Source organism: Mustela nigripes, chromosome 1 (genome assembly GCF_022355385.1).
Source record: "Mustela nigripes isolate SB6536 chromosome 1, MUSNIG.SB6536, whole genome shotgun sequence".
NCBI classification, from domain to species: Eukaryota; Metazoa; Chordata; class Mammalia; order Carnivora; family Mustelidae; genus Mustela; species Mustela nigripes.
The window spans coordinates 198,598,449-198,616,790 of record NC_081557.1 but is presented as its reverse complement, the minus strand read 5'-3'; the positions used below and the strand labels follow the sequence as shown (position 1 = coordinate 198,616,790).

The window sequence follows — 18,342 nt, the reverse complement described above, 5'->3', positions numbered from 1 at the left end:
ACTACATCCGACATGATAAACCATGTCTATCTTATTCACGTTGCAAGTCCCTAAACCATCTCCAGCCTGTCCGCCGGAGTTCGGCAGGTGATGGTGACTTCTCGGCTTCCGATCCCTTTTCTGAGAAGGCGCGTACAGCTCGTTTCTCGGACCCGGGAGAGAGCAACAGAGTCGGGAGACTAGGTTGCGGGAGGAAGAAGCGGGCGAACAACCCGTCCCCACCTCCCGGGGGCACACGGGCGGGGCTGGGCAGGGGTCCGCGCTCCTCCCCCGGGCGGAGCTCGCCCCGGCTCCCCGCGCCTCGCAGCGCGAGCGGGCAGCAGAGTCTGCGGCGCTGCGGGCAGCGGGCGCGATGTATCTCCGCAGGGCGGTCTCCAAGACGCTGGCGCTGCCCCTGAGGGCGCCCCCCGGCCCCGCGCCGCTCCGGAAGGACGGTGAGTACCGCGCCGGCCCCGGCGTCCAAGCCTGAAGAGAACGGACGTCTCGCGCGTAGATTGCCCGGGGTCCCCGTCCCCGCCGGCACCCGGGAGGTTGGGGGGCGACAAACCCGGTCCGAGGGCAGAAGCCTGGGCTTGGGGCAAGGGGAGAAATGGAGGAAAATCGCGGGGAGGACGCCCCGAAGTTCTCCAAGCCTTGGATAGTAGGCAACCTTTCTAGAGCGGCTTCGGAATCCGGACTAGGCTTCGAGGGTTCGAATCTTGATTGGGTAAGGGATTTCACATGTTCCCTCATTTCAAAAATGGGGACAATAATGGTTGTGAGTTTTAATGAGTTAATATGCCGTTAAAAGCGCTTAGAAAAATGGCTGGCTAACGCCCGCGTAGTTTACTCCTTTTATTGCGCTCTCCAGCTTCACGAGGAAGCAGAGGAACGGGTAGCACGATGGAGCCAGGCAGGGCGCGGGAGGGAGTGCGGGCCCACTAAATGTTGGCTAAATGCCCCCGAATAAATAAACTTATGGCTTGTCCGGGGCTCCGCAGCCGGAACTCGAGGAACCTTCGAAGCACTTTGTCTGGGGCTGCGCAGAAACCGGGAGCTATCCACCTGTTCCGCCCAGCCGTCCCCGTATCTCTCACCTTCAGATTTGGCGATGCATGGGAAGAGGGATAGTATTCGGAAATTTCCTAAAGAGGGAAGTTGCAGTTCAAGCTGGAAGCTTTTTTTTAAAAAAATTCTGTTTATTTACGGAGAGAGAGTGAGAGAGAGCAGGAGAGGGGAGAAGATCAAAGGGAGAAGCAGACTCCCCGTGGAGCTGGGAGTCCGATGTGGGACTCGATCCTGCAACTGTGGGACCGTGACCTGAGCGGAAGGCAGTCGCTTAACCAACCGAGCCACCCAGGCGCCCAAACTTGAAGCCTCTTTACTAAAACTTGAAAAATACAAAAGCGCCTACTATAGTGCCGGGAACACTGCAAGGGCTTAATAAGTGTGGGCATGCGTGTTTTCCCTCCCTGCTGCGGGCGGGCTTCGCGCTCCTGTGCAGTTCTGCCCCAGCGGCTCCTTCCCAGACCTCCTCCGCCTCCCCTGTCTTGGCGGTCCTGCTTAACCCAGCGGCTCTTAGACAACCTTTTGGAAAGTTCTTAGTTCTCCCCGCACTTGGCCTCACTTTCTAAGGCTTTGAGGTAGTTTTGCCCAGAGCGTGCGTTGGAGCAGACAGAGAAAGAAACACTGCCGCGGAAGATTCCATGGGCCATGTCCCCTTCCCCTCCTCCCCTCCCCCGCCTCCACTTTAATTAGGCCTGTGGTGGTGGTGGCGGTGGGAGGGAAGGAAGGTCTGTCCAGAAAGCTTTATTTTTCTCTTAAAAAAATGGTAGGAAGCCGTTGCCTCACCGATAACAGAGTAAGGCATCTTCGTTTTCCTTGATCTTTATACTGAGTAAGATAGAGCATTTTTTCACTGACGAAGTAGAACCCATTAATTTTAAACTTCAGAAGATAACGAGGCCGTTGTGATTGGGGGTGGGGAGGGGAGAAAGATGAGCCCCCTGACCGTGGCCTTTGGCGTTATCTTGCGCATGCACCACCGGCTTCAGGCACAAATACGCGCAAACACACACACCTCTTTTGTAGCGACGCGTTTCAGATAGTTTCTTCCCCAACTTGGGGTAAAAGAAAAGCAGGTTAGACATTTTAAATTGGTAGTTAGCAATACTGGCTGTAGCAGCCCTGATCTTTCTCTCATTTTCATCTAATTACTTTTTTTCGTAGCATTGATTTGTTTATGTATTTTAAGAACTATTATTGACCGGGAATCTGGCTTCAGTCATGGAGATTAATTGACCTTTTTGTTGGTACTTTCTGTTTTGATGAACTGAAGAGTAAAATTTTAGCTGAGCCTCACCAAATTGTGTTCTCAGGCTTTTGCTTTTTAAAAATGTAACTTTTTGATGAGTAAATAATTAGGGTTTGTAATAGATCATTGGAAGGAACGCAGAAAGGCAAAAGAGAGGTCACCTGTAATCCTGCCACTCAGAGAATACCACCATTTACATTTTAGTATATATAATGTTCCAGAACTTTCTTCCTCTTGCATTTTATTCTTGTGCACATAGCTTTCACAAACTGAGATAGCCCTGTATAGATTATTTTGCTATAAATTTGCATTTGCTATATTGTAAATATTTCCTCAGGTAAGAAAATATTCTTCTGCAAAACTTCTAATATCTATTTCACATTACATTGATATGCTCAAATTTAACTAATTAATCTTTATTAAATATTTATTTCCCATTTCATTGCTCTTTTATTTTTATTTAAGATTTTTTTTTTTTTTTTAATTTGACAGACAGAGATCACAAGTAGGCAGAGAGGCAGGCAGAGAGAGAAGGAAGAAGCAGGCTTCCCGCTGAGCAGAGAGCAGGATATGGGGCTCCATCCCAGGACCCTGGGATCATGACCTGAGCTGGAGGCAGAGGCTTTAACCCACTGAGCCACCCAGGCGGCCCTCATTACTCTTTTAATTGTCATAATTGTATTTGTGTTTAAGTCTTTACTTACATCTCGGATGATTTTCTTTATTGCTTCCTATTTAAAATAATCTTTTTGATATTTATGTCTGGTTGACAACTACAGAAGCTACATATTCCCTGTTTAGTAACAGATGTATTTTTATTTATTTATTTATTTATTTTTTTTTTTAAAGATTTTATTTATTTATTTGACAGAGAGAAATCACAAGTAGGCAGAGAGGCAGGCAGAGAGAGAGAGGAGGAAGCAGGCTCCCCGCTGAGCAGAGAGCCCGATGTGGGACTCGATCCCAGGACCCTGAGATCATGACCTGAGCCGAAGGCAGCGGCTTATCCCACTGAGCCAGTATTTTTAAACCAACAAAAGCCCCACTACAGGTCAAAGCCATACCCTCTTAAGATAACCTCTTTGGCTACATTGGTGCGGAAAAAATATTTTTTCCAAGAGATGATTGTTTATATACAAACTGAAAACACATACAGGAAGTCTTTCCAGTATTGCTAATACAAAGATTTGTAATTAGGGCAACTGCAAATCAAAACTTCTCCCCAGTCCTCATTCACACCCTGTGTGTCAGGCCGCATCCAATTACTTTGCACTTTTTTAGCTCTCCTGACCTTGCATGTGCTGTGCCTTCTGCCTCTGGTGCAATTTTCTCTCCCTTATTCATCTGACAGTCTCCTGTACTTTCCTTCAAAACCCAGGTGATGTCTCTTTAATTATGACAGGTCCCTTAAGCCAGCTAGCTGAGGTTTTTCACTGAATTTTTATGCTGTTGTTGCAACTTCTGCTTGCTTCTGTTCCAGCATTTGTCACACTGCATTTCAGTTATTTGTGCATTTCTTCCCTCCTTCAACTATGTGAGCTACATGAGGCTCAGGACCTTGTATGTCTTGTTCAAAGTTCTATCCTTAATGATTCTGACAAGACGAAACACATAGTAGGCGCTCAACCCTTTTTTGTTGAGTGAATAAATTAATGTTTCTACTTTTTTTGTATCTTGAAAATAAAGAATTTGAGCTATATGAACTTTAAACTCTTTCTATCTCTGAGTCTATTATTTAAAATTTCAATTCAGAGTTCGGGGATCGCGGGCCGAAGAACTGAGTGTGTAGTCATGTCGGCGTCGGTAGTGTCGGTCATCTCGCGGTTCTTAGAAGAGTACTTGAGCTCCACTCCTCAGCGTCTGAAGTTGCTTGACGCGTACCTCCTGTACATACTGCTGACCAGAGCGCTGCAGTTCGGTTATTGTCTCCTCGTGGGGACCTTCCCCTTCAACTCTTTTCTCTCGGGCTTCATCTCTTGTGTGGGGAGCTTCATCCTAGCGGTTTGCCTCAGGATACAGATCAACCCACAGAACAAGGCAGATTTCCAAGGCATCTCCCCAGAGCGAGCCTTTGCTGATTTTCTCTTTGCCAGTACCATCCTGCACCTTGTTGTAATGAACTTCGTTGGCTGAATTATTCCCATTTACTTAATTGGGGAGTAGGAGACTAGAAGAATGTTCACTTTTTGATTTCCCCTGGATGAGAGCTTTTGAGATGACAACTTGGACATGTGGGTGTTCTTCAGATTTATACTGACCTGGCGACTCTGATTGGGACTGTAGGTGGCGAGCCCAGAGTATTTCCCTTGCTTCTGTGTTAGAGCAGCTTCGTAATGAGCATTTATTAACATGACCTCTGCTTCCCATTAAATGTAACCTTTTTGGCTTCCAAATTAAAAAAACTCCATGCCAAAAAAAAATAAATAAAAAAAAAATAAAATTTCAATTCAAGGGCGTATAACATTTACAAGTTTTATGTATTTAGACATAATAATACAGTACTCTTACCTATTTCTATTGGTTTGTACAGAATTGTACTTCTTCACACATGACCATGTTGTAACATCTTGTCCTAAACAATCTTATATCTGCTCATCTTTAAAGGCTTTTGTTAGAAAAATTAAGATTTCTGTCTACGTAGGATATTTGTATTATAGATTTGTAGAAATGTGTTGGGCTTCAACCTGTTTTAGTTCAAATATATTTAATTCAATTTTTGGAAAGATAATCTTTTCCACTGAAGCCTGTAGTGGAGTACATATAGCAATGGATTTCTTTTGCATCTTGTTGGACTGTTAAAACTGTTCAGTGCTTTTGTCATTTCTCCTTACTCACGCCTGCACTCTTTCCAAGAAAAGCATGATGCTAAGCACGAAGCTGACAGGTTTCATAAGTACTTATCAAATGAGATTGGGAAAATGTCAAATGGAATTATTACCCTACTTTGTGATACTGTATTCCCTTAAGCTAAAAATCACTTGATGTTAATAGTTCACTGAAGGGGAAAATTTTTTTGAGGTATAATTATTTTAAATAGTTTTGCTTAAGTGGTACAGCTAACTGTGTTTCAACTTGTTTTCCTAGCATCTCTTCGCTGGATGTCATCTAACAAATGGTTTGGATCATCTGGATCAAATATGATCTATTATCTGGTTGTAGGTGTCACTGTCAGTGCTGGTGGATATTATGTAAGTGTTTAAATAACCATAATGTTTAGGAATTCATATATTTTGTAATATGTAAAACTCAAAACATTATCAAAGTCAGGACATGAGATTAGTTAAATATACAAGATGGTGGGAAATCAACATTTCTTACACAATATACACTGCCAAGTACAGGTGACTTCCAGTAAAAATGACATTATTAGGGGCACCTGAGTGGCTCAGTTGGTTAAATGACTGCCCTTGGCTCAGATCATGATCCTGGAGTCCTGGGTTTGAGACCTGCCGGCTCCCTGCTGGGCGGGGAGTGTGTTTCTCTCTCTGACCCTCCTTCCTCTCAAGCTCTCTCTCTAAAATAAATAAAATCTTTTTAAAAATGATGTTATTGTAAATACTAATAGTAATAGTCGACCTATGAGTGTTTATCATATAAACATGAGTGACAGACTCACGGCTCATTTAATAACTACAGCAATGCTATAAGGTAGGTACTATTATTAACATTTAAACAAGAACCGTTTTGAAAGATTAACTTAATAGACTATTTTTAAAAATATTTTATTTTTTATTTGAGAGAGCAAAAGAACACCAGTAGTGGGGAGGGGATGAGGGAGAGGGAAAAACAGGCTCCCTGCCGAGCAGGGATCCTGATGTGGGGCTTCATCCCAGGACCCCAGGATCAGGACCTGAGCTGAAGGCAGACGCTTAGCTGACTGAGCCACCAGGCATCCAATAGACTTTTTTTTTTTTAGAGCATTTTAGGTTTATAGAAAAATCAACAGGAAGTATAGCGTTCTCACATCTCCTCTCAATACTCCATCAACAACCTCGCATTAGTGTGATACATGTTACAACTGATGAGTCAATATCAATACATTTTAACTAACTAACGTCTATAGTGTACATTAGGGTTCACTCTTGGTACTGCACATTCTATGAGTTTGGACAAGTGTATAACAATATATCCATTATAGTATCATACGGAATAGTTTCAGTGCCCTAAAAATTCCCTGTGTTCCATGTATTCACTCTTCCCTCCCCAAATCTTTGTACTGTCTCCATGGTTTTTATTAGTTTTATATATCTTTGTATACATTCATTATTTTAAAAAGGTAATATTTATTCATATATTTTCAAAAATTCAAAATAGACATATGCAAAGTTAAAAGAATGTTTTACCTACTCCTTCCAGATGATCACTGAAAAATGAAGCTTTTGATAGTATGATTTTTAGGGCTAAAGTGATGAAATATTTGTGTATTAAATAAGTAATAATAAGTCTATTGAATCATTCCCCATTTTGTCATAAACTTTCTTTTTTTTTTTTTTTTTTTTTTTTAAAGATTTTATTTATTTATTTGACAGAGAGAAATCACAAGTAGTCGGAGAGGCAGGCAGAGAGAGAGAGGGAAGCAGGCTCCCTGCTGAGCAGAGAGCCCGATATGGGGCTCGATCCCAGGACCCTGAGATCATGACCTGAGCCGAAGGCAGCGGCTTAACCCACTGAGCCACCCAGGCGCCCCTGTCATAAACTTTCTAAATCAAAATTTAATCTTCATTATGAACAAAAGGAAAATAAATACAAAATTTTCGGAAACCCTAAGAGTACACAAAAGTCACTACATTTTGGTTTGACCCTACAGAGATGTGTATAACTAGGAGCAGTTTGTATGTAGATGGCATAACTAGGAGCAGTTTGTATGTAGATGGCCAAAACAAAATAACTTAGCCTAATCTTCAGAATTTTGAGGGCCTCAAGAAACCAGATATTTCAAAGATATCACTTATATTATCATCCTCCACTGATCCAGCAGCTTTCACTCATACCCAGATTCCTTTCCTTCTACCATCTATTGCTTAATGTCGAATTCACTGCCCAGAGCTACTATTGTTGGAAGTAGGCCATTGGAGAAACAGAGATTGAACTGGGCCATGTGATTATAGGGGGAGCTGGATAGATGGAATTTCATCTGGAACTCACTATGCCCATAATTATGCTTATTAGTGCCAGACATGAATCTCTCCAGTCCAATCTTTCTTTGCAAGAGCAATCATAAACAGGAAGGTCATAAAATGACTGTCCTTTGAGCCCTTTCTGGCCTTGTTCTCTCTCAGTGGGAGTGGGAGTTGGACAAAGCATGAGCTTCAAGTCCCTTTCCACCTCTAAGAATGTGTGGTTTTACTCTTGAATGTAGGAAGCTTCAATTCCCAAGAATCTTAGGCTCTTGTTAGGAGGAAATGCAGAATGTGAGACACTTGAAAACCTGTATTCAAGTCCCACCTCCTTCCCTTTGTCCTATATGAAAATAAGTTCTCTACTAGATTTATCTGAATGGAATCCAGAGATGGTCACCAGCCAGTCTTTCATTTCCATGTAAAATCTTCTACAATAAGGGCCTCTTAGACTCTGAGGCAGGCCCAGGTTATGTCAGGTTTTTGAGGATCTGAGATGTTTGTGGGATATTTTAAATGCTTACATATAATGAGTGATATCATTTGGAAATAACTTTCGAAGTCTACATTTGAGGCTGTGCAAAGGCCCCTTCTGATAGGCCTTTTTTCTACTCTGTGTATGACCACCTTTGATTTGGAAAACTAAATTCTCTCGGCTACACATGAGTGTGAATCATTCCAATATCCTCATCTCTTCGATTCTGCCTGAACCAGCCTTTCTTCTCATCTTGTGTTTTAGTCCCTTGAACAACAAAAAAAGAAAGCATGTTCACTTGGGCTGGGATGTCCATTTCAGGAACGTGAACCTCTCCCCAGGCTCAGCTTTTGTGTACTGAGTGTGGAGCATGTCGACTCAGCATAGTGGTTTAAGCTCTCAGGAGTTCCCACCCTGCCAGGAAAGTATCCCCTGCTCTCATCCAGATTGGTGACCATCATTCCTGCTGATCCTTTGAAACCCAGATGATTCAAGCCTGAATTCACCAAACTCTGCCGGATTTGTTAGGGCCACTTCGGTATCATTTCCACCCCTGAGGTTGTAGATTTTCCATTTTCACAGTCTAATTCTAACATGCTCTAAAATGGTTTGTAATTTGCAAAGTATAATTTTTAATAAGATACATGGGTTTTGGTTATTAAAAATTTAGAGAACACGTATATAAAATGCAAATTTTAAAAATCTGTAATCCTACTGCTAAGTTTTATTCCTGATTCTGTTTCTGAAATAACCGATGGTCAGGTCATAGTTCTGCTTTTAAGGAAAAACCCTAGCTTACTTAAGGAATCTTCATTAGGGTCTACAAATATGCTGTTTTGGAAGATTTTTTTCAAACTTTTGGTTACGAGATGATTGAGTTTCATGTGCGGTTATGAGAGCTAATACAGAGGTCTCACAGAGTCTTTGCCTCATTTCTTCTGGTGAGTAACATCTTTTATCGCGGTAACCCAGTATCACAATCAGGAAGTGGACATGGATAAAATCCACTGTCCTTATTCATATTTCACCACTTTCACTTGCACTTTGTGTGTGTGTGCACGGGTGCACATATGCACACATGCATGTGTATTTCATTCCAGGCAGTCGTATCACGTGTAGATTCATGTATTCACTACTGCTGTCAGGACATAGGATCCCTTGTGTAGTCCTTTGTAATTGCCCTCAGTCTTTTTTGTCCTCTCCTCCCTTCTTCCTAGCCCTGGCAACCACAAATCTGTTCTCTAGGTGTACAACTTTCCATTTCAAGAATGTTACATAAATGGAATCATGAGGTATACAGCCTTTTGAGACTGGCTTTTTTCACTCAGCATAATTACCTGGAGATGCATCCAAATTGTTAAACCTGTGTTGAGAGTTCATTCCTTTTTAATCCTGAGTAGCATTCCAAGTTATGGGTTTACCACAGTTTGCTTAACTGTTCACCTGTTGTAGGACCCCCCAGCCAGATTCCAGCTTTTGGCTGTTACAAATAAAGCAACCATGAACATTTGTATAAGGGTTTTTGTGTGCACATAAGTTGCCATTTCTCTGGGATAAATGCCAGGGGGTATCTATAAATGCTTGTCAGAGTATTTTGGTTCTAGCATGATTTGTTTTTTCCTTCTTTGTCTTCATCTTTGTATCTGCCTGTGTTTTTCTGTTATCTTTGACTCCTGTTAGAGCATTTGTTTCTTTCCTTTGTAAAGAATTTCACTTAGTAGCAAAAATTTCCAAAGGAGAAGCAAAAGTGTGCTGGTGTACATTGGTTTCTCTTCTTTGAATTATAGATACCTTTGAAATTGGCATGTTGAATTTTAGAGCTCAAGAAAGAAACTTAAGCACACATTTACTTTCAGACTTACAGGACGATCACATCAGAGCAAGGCAAACAAACGGAACGTGTAACAAATTTGAAAGAAAAAAACAAAGCAGAGTTACATCCACTTCAAGGTAAAGTGGATTTATTATTTTTTTCCCTTGAGACACTGATTTCCATGATCTTACTCTAGCTATGAACACTATTTGCTTTCGACTTCTTTACTAACTTAACAGAATGGCTTTGGGGAGAAGTTCATTCAGAAAGGGAAAGCCCAACCAAAACCTAAGGAATATTGTTATATGTTTTGGATGAGTACATTAGATAAATGAAACGTTTTACATTTGTACTGCTGACCAGTGACTTTGAATCTTTGTTTGATAATATTACTTTTCCCCTACTCAGACTTCCATTCAGGCGGACATGTTTTAGTATCTGTCTCTCTCAGCAGCTCATTTCCCTCATTTTTTTTTTTTTTAAATCATTAAACTAATTCTTGTTTCAGTTTTGGCTGTGTGTCTTTGCCCAAAGTTCACTTGACATTAGTGCAGTCAATCATGTCTATTAAGTTCCTGAGTTGATCTGATGATAAAATGGCAACTACTAGAACACAAACTTTACATTTTCACCCTAATGTATGTTTTTTGCCTTAAACTGCTTGCTTTGAATACTTTTTTCATCTCAATTATAATGCCATTATTATCTATTACTTTGATCACTATTTAGGGACAGATACTAGCTACTTATGAACCAATTTTAACCTTTTAGTCATGACAATGTTAAGAAATGGAATACCATCAATAAATACTACTGAATAGAATCACGAGAAAGCTGATTGTAATAATAATAAAACTCAACATTTCCATAGCACCATTTATTTATTTATTTATTGGGGTGGTGGTCAAAGGGAGAGAGAGAATCCCAAACAGACTCCCCGATAAGCCTGGAGCCCACTGAGGGGCTCAGTCTCACAACCCTGAGATCGTGACCTGAGCCAAAACCAAGAATTGGGTGCTTAACCTACTGAGCCACCCACGTGGCTGGAACTTTTTTTTTTTTTTTTTTAAGATTTTATTTATTTATTTATTTGAGAGAGTTAGAGAGCACTGAGCAGGGAGCCCAAAGTGGGGCTCGATCCCAGGACTCTGGGATCATGACCTGAGCCAAAGGCAGACACTTAACCAACTGAACAACCCAGATCCCCCTGCACTTTTGGTTTTAAACCCCTTGTCATGCCTTAATTTTAGTCAGTCCTCACAATAGCTCTTTGAGGCAGATATTATCGATTTCCCCATTTTACAGATGATAAAACTGAGGTTGAAAGAGGATAGTGATTGCTCAGTCATCAACTAGTAAGTTGGCTGTTTTTCCATGCTACTTCATATGAAAGGTTGGCTGTTTTTCATGTTCCTTGTATTTAAATAAATAATATTTGTAAATTTTTTAAAGGTTCAAAAGGGTTATGAAAAAGCAGATGCTTTCCCCTCCCTTTTCCCATTTTCCCTCCCCAGAGCGAATCAATAATACCAGCTTCTTTGTATCCTCCTAGAGAGTCTTTGCAAATAAAAACTATCTGGGTATACCTTACCTCCTTTTGTCCATATGGTATACATTGCTTTTTTTCTTGCTTTTTTCATTTAACAGGCTACCTTGAAGAGCATTTCATATCAGTACAGATAACTTTGTCTCATTTTTAAAAAATGACTGCGGGGGAGGGGCGCCTTGGTGATTCAGTGGGTTAAAGCCTCTGCCTTTGGCTGGGGCCATGATCTCAGGGTCTTGGAATCGAGCCCCACATCGGGCTCTCTGCTCAGCGGGGAGCCTGCTTCCTCCTCTCTCTCTCTACCTGCCTCTGCCTACTTGTGATCTCTCTCTCTCAAATAAATAAATAAAAATCTTTTTTAAAAAATGACTTCGCGGGCTTCCGCTGCGTTCCCATGCTCTTTAAATTAACCCTTTGCTTAATGGACTAAATCTTAAAGGTGAAAAAGAGAACGTGGCAGGAGCGGAGAAAGCAAGTTCAGACGTGTGTGAAGTGTCTGCCCCGGAAGTCCTGGAGGTAGATGCGGAAGGTACTCCAGATGTTCCAGCTGCGGCGGTAGAAGAGGCTTCAGCCGGTCCCGGGGATGTGGAGGCCACTGCCGGCGAGCCCGACGCGGTCAGTGCTAAAGTGGGGGCAGAGGCGACAGACGCCGGGCTGGGCGCCACCGCAGAAGCCAGCGCCGAAGCGCCCCCGGAGGTTCAGAGTGCAGCTCTGGATGGAGCTGTTGCCGGAAATGATCTCGGGACCACAGACAAGGAAAGCGCTGGTGGAAATGCTGAAGGAGAAGAGAAGAGTCCTCCGGTTGAATCAGAATCCTCTGCTGGGGATGATTCACAGGAGCAAGCCAGCGTTAGTTCCGACGCCCACGCCCCGACTCAAGGCTAATCTCTTGCTGACCGACCCTTTAGCCAAAAAAATGCCATCCTGTCTGATAGGTGCTTTTGTAGTTTCAGTCATCATAGCTTTAGGACAGGCTCCTTTGCTAGAAAATTTGAAGATTTCTGGTATGTACTGATAGACTTGGGGATTGAGAGACTTTGAGATTTTTATGGGTGTGAATAGTTGCCTGCTCTCTGAGATCAGAATATGACATTTCAGTAAAGAGCTCACGGAGTTGCATCTTTGTATTTCAGTTTTATATCATAGGAATTGAGCTTTCTGTACAATCTGCATTCACTTTAATTTTGCTATACCTGTACCTTAATGTGTGTTAATCTAGATTCTTGAGTTTTGATTTGAACTCATTTAAATAAAGTTGGAAAGTCATTAGTGCTTTTGTTTTTATTCACTAATTTTTAATGTATAGTCTATAGTATTAAAGATCTATATTATTAAAGCCTATAGTATTAAAGATCTATAATATAGTATTAAAGATCATGTATAGTCTATAGTATTAAAGATCATGTATAATATAAAATATAGATTATAATGTTTATTGTAGATTAACATACACACAGCATCGCATGAATAATGAAAAAAAAAACACTTTGGAGCACCTGGGTGGCTCAGTTGGTTGAGCCTCTGCCTTTGTCTCAGGTCATGATCTCAGGGTCCTGGGATCCAGCCCTGCATGGGGCTCTCTGCTCAGTGGGGAGCCTGCTTCCCCTTCTCCCTCTGCCTTCCTCTCTGCCTACTTGTGATCTCTCTCTCTCTCTGTCAAAAAAAATAATTAAAAATTTTAAAAAGAGTTATTTATTTATTTTAGAGAGGGAGTGAGCGAGGGCAGGGCAGGGGGAGGGGAAGAGCAGAGGGGGAGAGAGAATCTCAAGTAGACTTCCCACTGAGCACAGAGCCCTACCTGGAGCTGGATCCCTCAACACCCACATCACGACGTGAGCTGAAAACAAGTGTCACATGCTTAACTGACTGAGGCACCCAGATTCCCCTAGTTCTCATTACTTTTTACAGTTGCATGGAGCTACATGTGTGGGTACTATGATTTACTCAACTGTCTCCTACTGATGGACATTTGAGTTGTTTCTCTTATTTGCAATCACAAATACTGCTGCATTGAATAAGCTTCTGCAAAGTGTCTTTTTGCATTTTTCAGTGTTTCACTAGGATAGATTTCTGAAAGAGAGATTGCTAGATCAAATACGTAAGTAATTTTGCTATCTATTGCAAAAGCCCTTCAATAGGAGTCATACTATTTTGTATTCCCAAAATAACAATGTACGTGAGTACCTGTTTCCTGCCGAGTGTATTTTAAAACATTTGGGTTTTTTTTTTTTTTTAAGATTTTATTTATTTATTTGACAGAGAGAGAGACCACAAATAGACAGAGAGGCGGGGGGGTGGGGGTGGGGAGCAGGCTCCCCGCTGAGCAGAGAGCCTGATGTGGGGCTCATTCCCAGGACCCTGAGATCATGACCCAAGCCGAAGGCAGAGACTTAACCCACTGAACCACCCAGGCACCCCAAACATTTGGATTTTTGATAGGTGTGATAGATGAAAACTTGTATCAGCATGATTTTAATTTGTGTTTTCTTTATTAAGAGTGAGGTTGAACCTTTTTTCATTGGTTAAGGGCAATGTACCTTTCTTTTTCTGCAAAGTTTCTGTTCATATCTCCAACGCATTTTTTTTTTTTAATTTTGGGAGAGAGAGTGGGGGTGCTGGGAGAGGGAGAGAGAGAATCATAAACAGACTCCACGTCCAGCACAGAGCCCACCGCAGGGCTCCATCTCACAACACTGAAATGACCCCAGCTGAAATCAGGCAGAGACTTAACCAACCAAGCAACCCAGGTGCCCTTTCAATGCATTTTTTATAGTGTTGTTAGACCTTTACTTTTCTATTTTTAAGAAAGTTTTCTGTACTAGAGATAGCAAACTTTGATATAAATTGAAATTATTTTCCAAGTTTGTCTTTCATTTTACTCTACTTATGGTGTTTTTGTAGTACAGGAGATTTTTTCTTTAGTTTTTATATAATCAATCTTTTTCCATATTTTTTGTGAATTTTGAGCCATTGTTAGTGTGGTAGACTGGGAAAAAAACAGTCACATAGTCTTTCCACATACACTCCAATGAAGTATGCCTTTATATTCCTTTCCATCAAGGGGTGGAGATTATTTTTCCACCTCCTTGAATTTGAACTTGACTTGTACCTTGCTTTGATGGAATGCTGTGGAATTGATTTTGTGAGACTTCTCGTTTGCTTGGAATCTTGGGACTACTGTACGGTCTCCATGAGAATAAGAGACCTTATGGAGAGAGCGGCCCCATCCCTAGCTAGCGCTAACCCCAGATGCATGAGTGAGGCTATCCTAGACCCTTCAGTTTCAGCCGCCATGCCGGACAACTGCAACTGAGAGATCCCAGGCAAGAACGAGTAAGAACCGGCCAGCTGAACACCCAGACCAAATTGCTGATCCATAAAATTGTGAGCAGATCAGCGGGTTGTATACTAAGCCATGCAGTTGGGGCACTGTAAGCAGCAATATGTAGTTAAGAGTGTTAGGAAATAAAGCTTAACTTTGAATTTGATGCAGACTAGCTTTTGTGTTGTTGCCTGTCACATTCTTCAACAGGGATGATGAAAGAATGAGCTGTACCCCACAGATCCAGAATTTGTCCGGCTTTACCTTCTGGCCAATTGTTGCCTTTTCTGAAAAAAATTTTAGAAGGGTTTTTTTCCTTTTAAAGTCCAGTATTTATTTAGAACAAACAACCTTTTGAAACAGCAGCTATCAAGTCCAAAAGCAAACTATATTTTATTAGCTTTTTTTAGACTTTAACAACCAATGTGAAACAACAATATTTCACAAACAGTATTTTTCTTATTAGATCATTGGCTGATTTTGATAAAATTGAAAATATACCTTAACAAAGTCAAAGTGATATAGAGTGTGGGGCTTGGAATATGAAACCAATTACAAAAGATTAATAATGGCAGTAGAATCAGATAACCAAGTTCTCTTTGATGAAGACAGGGATATAAAAGAGGACTAAATTTATAAAAAACACAACATATGTTTTAACCAACGACATGCCCCTGAAATTTAAACACTACTTTCACTATTGAAAGAAATGTATGGAGCAGTCTTGAATAATATGAAATAACTGCTTTATTTTTTTTAATGTGAATTTTCTAATGCAGTGTATTCCACAGCCAGCTTCTGAGTCAAAGCTGAATTCAGGGAAGATTAGTTTTTGAATGTGCTAGTAATTTCTGTGCCAAGTATTTGTCCTGTCAGATAACATCTGTTGACCAGAAGCAATACTGTCCGTTATAATAAAACACATTATACAATGTTTTTCCTCAGTTGAAGTTCTCTCTAAAGAAATTTCTAGAAAAAGATTTATTTACTTAACTTTTGGGGTGAGTTTTCATGAACAAATGGGAGGAATTTGGCCAGTTAAGTATTATTATTCAAATTTTTCATATGGATGTATAATTTTAAGTAATCACTGCCCAAATTAATAATTAAACTAATCTAAACATTTACCTTTTATTTTCTGAGATTATTTCTTATGGATGGTGATTTCTGGGGCGGAGGAAGAAAATGAAGAGAAAATTAGCTTTTTCCTTTAGCAGGTGACATGAACATTGTGGGCATTATTACTCCCATTTAAAAATGAAAATCCTTTCTCACAAATCAGAAATCCTTTCCCTCAGAACTAGGGAAAGAACGTTCTTTTGGAGAGGAAGATTTGTAGACTGTAGTTATATCTATTATGTCTCAAGCAGAAGCCACATAGAGTGACCAACTAAACAGATTTTTAAAATATTTTATTTATTTATTTATCTGGGAGAGAGAGAGCATGAGCAGGGGGAGGTCCAGAGGGAGAGGGCGAAGCCCACTCCACCCTGAGCATGGAGAAGAGCCCTACATGGAGTTTGATCCCACAGCCTTGAGATTATGACCTGCCCAAAGTCAGATGCTTAATTGACTGAGCCACACAGGCACCCCTAAACTGATTTTTAAAATGAATTTTTCAAGGGATGCCTCGGTGGCTCAGTCAGTTGGGTGCCTGACTCTTGGTTTTTGCTCAGATCATGAAAGTCATGATCTCAGGGTCGTAAGATCAACCCCCCAGTGGGGCTCTGTGCTGCTTAAGATTCTCGAACTCACTCTCTCTCTTTCTGCCCCCACCCACCCACCCCTCCTTGTGCATGCTGCTCTGTCTAAAAAAAAGAAAAGAAAAGAAAATTAATCTTTCAATTAGATGATAATTGAATTAATCATGCAGTGATTTTATTATATTATTAAGATATTTAGAGGGGCGCCTGGGTGGCTCAGTCTGTTAAGCATCTGCCTTTGGCTCAGGTCATGATCCCAGGGTGCTGGAATCAAGTCCTATATTGGGCTCCCTGCTCTCCCTCCCTCTGCTGCTCCCCCTGCTGTGCTCTCTCTCTCAGTCAAATAAATAAATAAAACCTTAAAAAAAAAATAAAAAAGATACTTAGGCAGATTTTACAAAGGTTTGACCCATTATTTTGCTCAAATTAAAACATTCAATAAGGAAAATGTAACATTTTTTTAAAAGATTTTATTTATTTATTTGACAGACAGAGATCGCAAGTAGGCAGAGAGGCAGGCAGAGAGAGAGAGAGAAGAGGAAGCAGGCTCCCCGCAGAGCAGAGAGCCGGATGTGGGGCTCGATCCCAGGACCCTGGGATCATGACCTGAGCCAAAGGCAGAGGCTTTAACCCACTGAGCCACCCAGGTGCCCCGAAAATGTAACATTTTAAAAAAGAACTCAAATGATAGAAAATATTCTGAAACTAAGCTCTTTTGAATTCACCGCCATCACACCTTTCACTCCTCGAAGTCTTTTCCATCACCATACAGTCTCCAAACTGTCACGTTAGCTCAGTTCCTCATATCTGTAGCCCCTCAGTGAGTCTCCCTATCATTCCATTTACAGTTTTCCTTCTGAAAGATAAGTTGAGCATGTTGCCTCCCAGTTTAAAGCTTTTCACTAGCCCACCAGTATCTAATTTAGGACATTTATATTTGATATTACTTCACGGTCAGTATTTTTACTCCGAGACCCACCACAAACCACACCTGTTCAACCTCTCTCCGTTTTCATCTTTTGTCGGTACTCCTATTTTCCTGCAGCCTCTAGCTTTGACCCAAAGAGCCTACATGATTTAACAGCATTGTTACTTGAACTTGGCATCCTGCTTTACGCCTCAAAGATTTGTACATGTAGTACATGTAGTTCTCTCCACCTAGAAAGACACTCCCAGTTCCTCAACTGGCTCAGCTGCTTTCCAGTTACTCAGCTCAAACACCATCGGCTTTGCAACACCTTTCCTCACTGGACTGAGCTGAATCTTTCACAAATTCCTTTGTGTCAGTTTGTACCTTCTCTATCATTGCATTTATCATTCTGTTTTTCAATTATTTGTTTACACTTTAGAATCTCCAATAGAATGGGAATTGCCTAAGTAGAAAAGACTGTATTAGGGCCCTCAGTAAATGTTTATTGAAGAAATCATGAGGCTCAGAGAGTTATGGCCGGGTATATAGAATTGATCTCTATGAACGATTGATATTTGGCCATTTTGACCTACAAAACCAGCCATTTCCTTCTTTCTTTCTTTCTTTCTTTCTTTCTTTTCTTTCTTTCTTTCTTTCTTTCTTTTTTAATAAACTTACTTGAGAGAGAGAGAACAAAGGGATGGGCAGAGGGAGGAGAAAAGCAGACTCCCCGCTGAGTGTGGAGCCCAAAATGGGGCTCAATCCCATGACCCCTTGATCATGACCTGAGCTGAAATTAGGAGTCTGAGGCCTAACCGATAGAGCCACCCAGGTGCCCCTCGAAACAGCAATTTCATAAATATATTCCAAGAAGTAAATCTTGAGAAAATTTCAGAGGGTCAATTTGACTAAAATAATTGAGGCTTCTACGGTAAATACAAAATTTTCTCAGATTGTATGGAAACTGGAGTGAAGAAATTCTCAAATATAAATGTGTTTTTTTTCATAAAGAAATCAGCCTACATCTTTCTTCTCATAGTACAAAGCCCACTTGTTATTCTGAATGGATTTTTCACTCCATTTGTATTCCTCCTCCCCCAAAGCATTCATTTATAAGATATCTTGCTCAGGCTTCTAAGTAGACCATTTCCCATCGTGTCTTT

At 41.1% G+C, this 18,342-nt stretch overlaps 2 protein-coding genes across 2 annotated transcripts; both read left to right on the top strand.

Moving 5' to 3' along the window:
* Positions 1-301: 301 nt before the first annotated feature.
* Positions 302-12,511, top strand: MGARP (mitochondria localized glutamic acid rich protein). Its single transcript, XM_059395545.1, has 4 exons — positions 302-434; positions 5,378-5,481; positions 9,742-9,835; positions 11,684-12,511. Exons 1-4 carry the CDS (start codon positions 353-355, stop codon positions 12,127-12,129), a joined length of 726 nt encoding a protein of 241 aa, XP_059251528.1. The 5' UTR covers positions 302-352; the 3' UTR covers positions 12,130-12,511.
* Positions 4,049-4,713, top strand: LOC132014728 (dolichyl-diphosphooligosaccharide--protein glycosyltransferase subunit DAD1-like). The gene has a single exon (XM_059395544.1). The coding sequence runs from the start codon at positions 4,085-4,087 to the stop codon at positions 4,424-4,426; it is 342 nt and encodes a 113-aa protein (XP_059251527.1). The 5' UTR covers positions 4,049-4,084; the 3' UTR covers positions 4,427-4,713.
* Positions 12,512-18,342: the final 5,831 nt, after the last annotated feature.

Bases quoted from the DNA above. Each gene is read 5' to 3' on its own strand.
- MGARP (XM_059395545.1), top strand. From the start codon at position 353: ATGTATCTCCGCAGGGCGGTCTCCAAGACGCTGGCGCTGCCCCTGAGG. The intron at 435-5,377 runs GTGAGTACCGCG...TTGTTTTCCTAG, and splicing joins CGCGCCGCTCCGGAAGGACG to CATCTCTTCGCTGGATGTCA. The intron at 9,836-11,683 runs GTAAAGTGGATT...TAAATCTTAAAG, and splicing joins AGAGTTACATCCACTTCAAG to GTGAAAAAGAGAACGTGGCA.
- LOC132014728 (XM_059395544.1), top strand. From the start codon at position 4,085: ATGTCGGCGTCGGTAGTGTCGGTCATCTCGCGGTTCTTAGAAGAGTAC.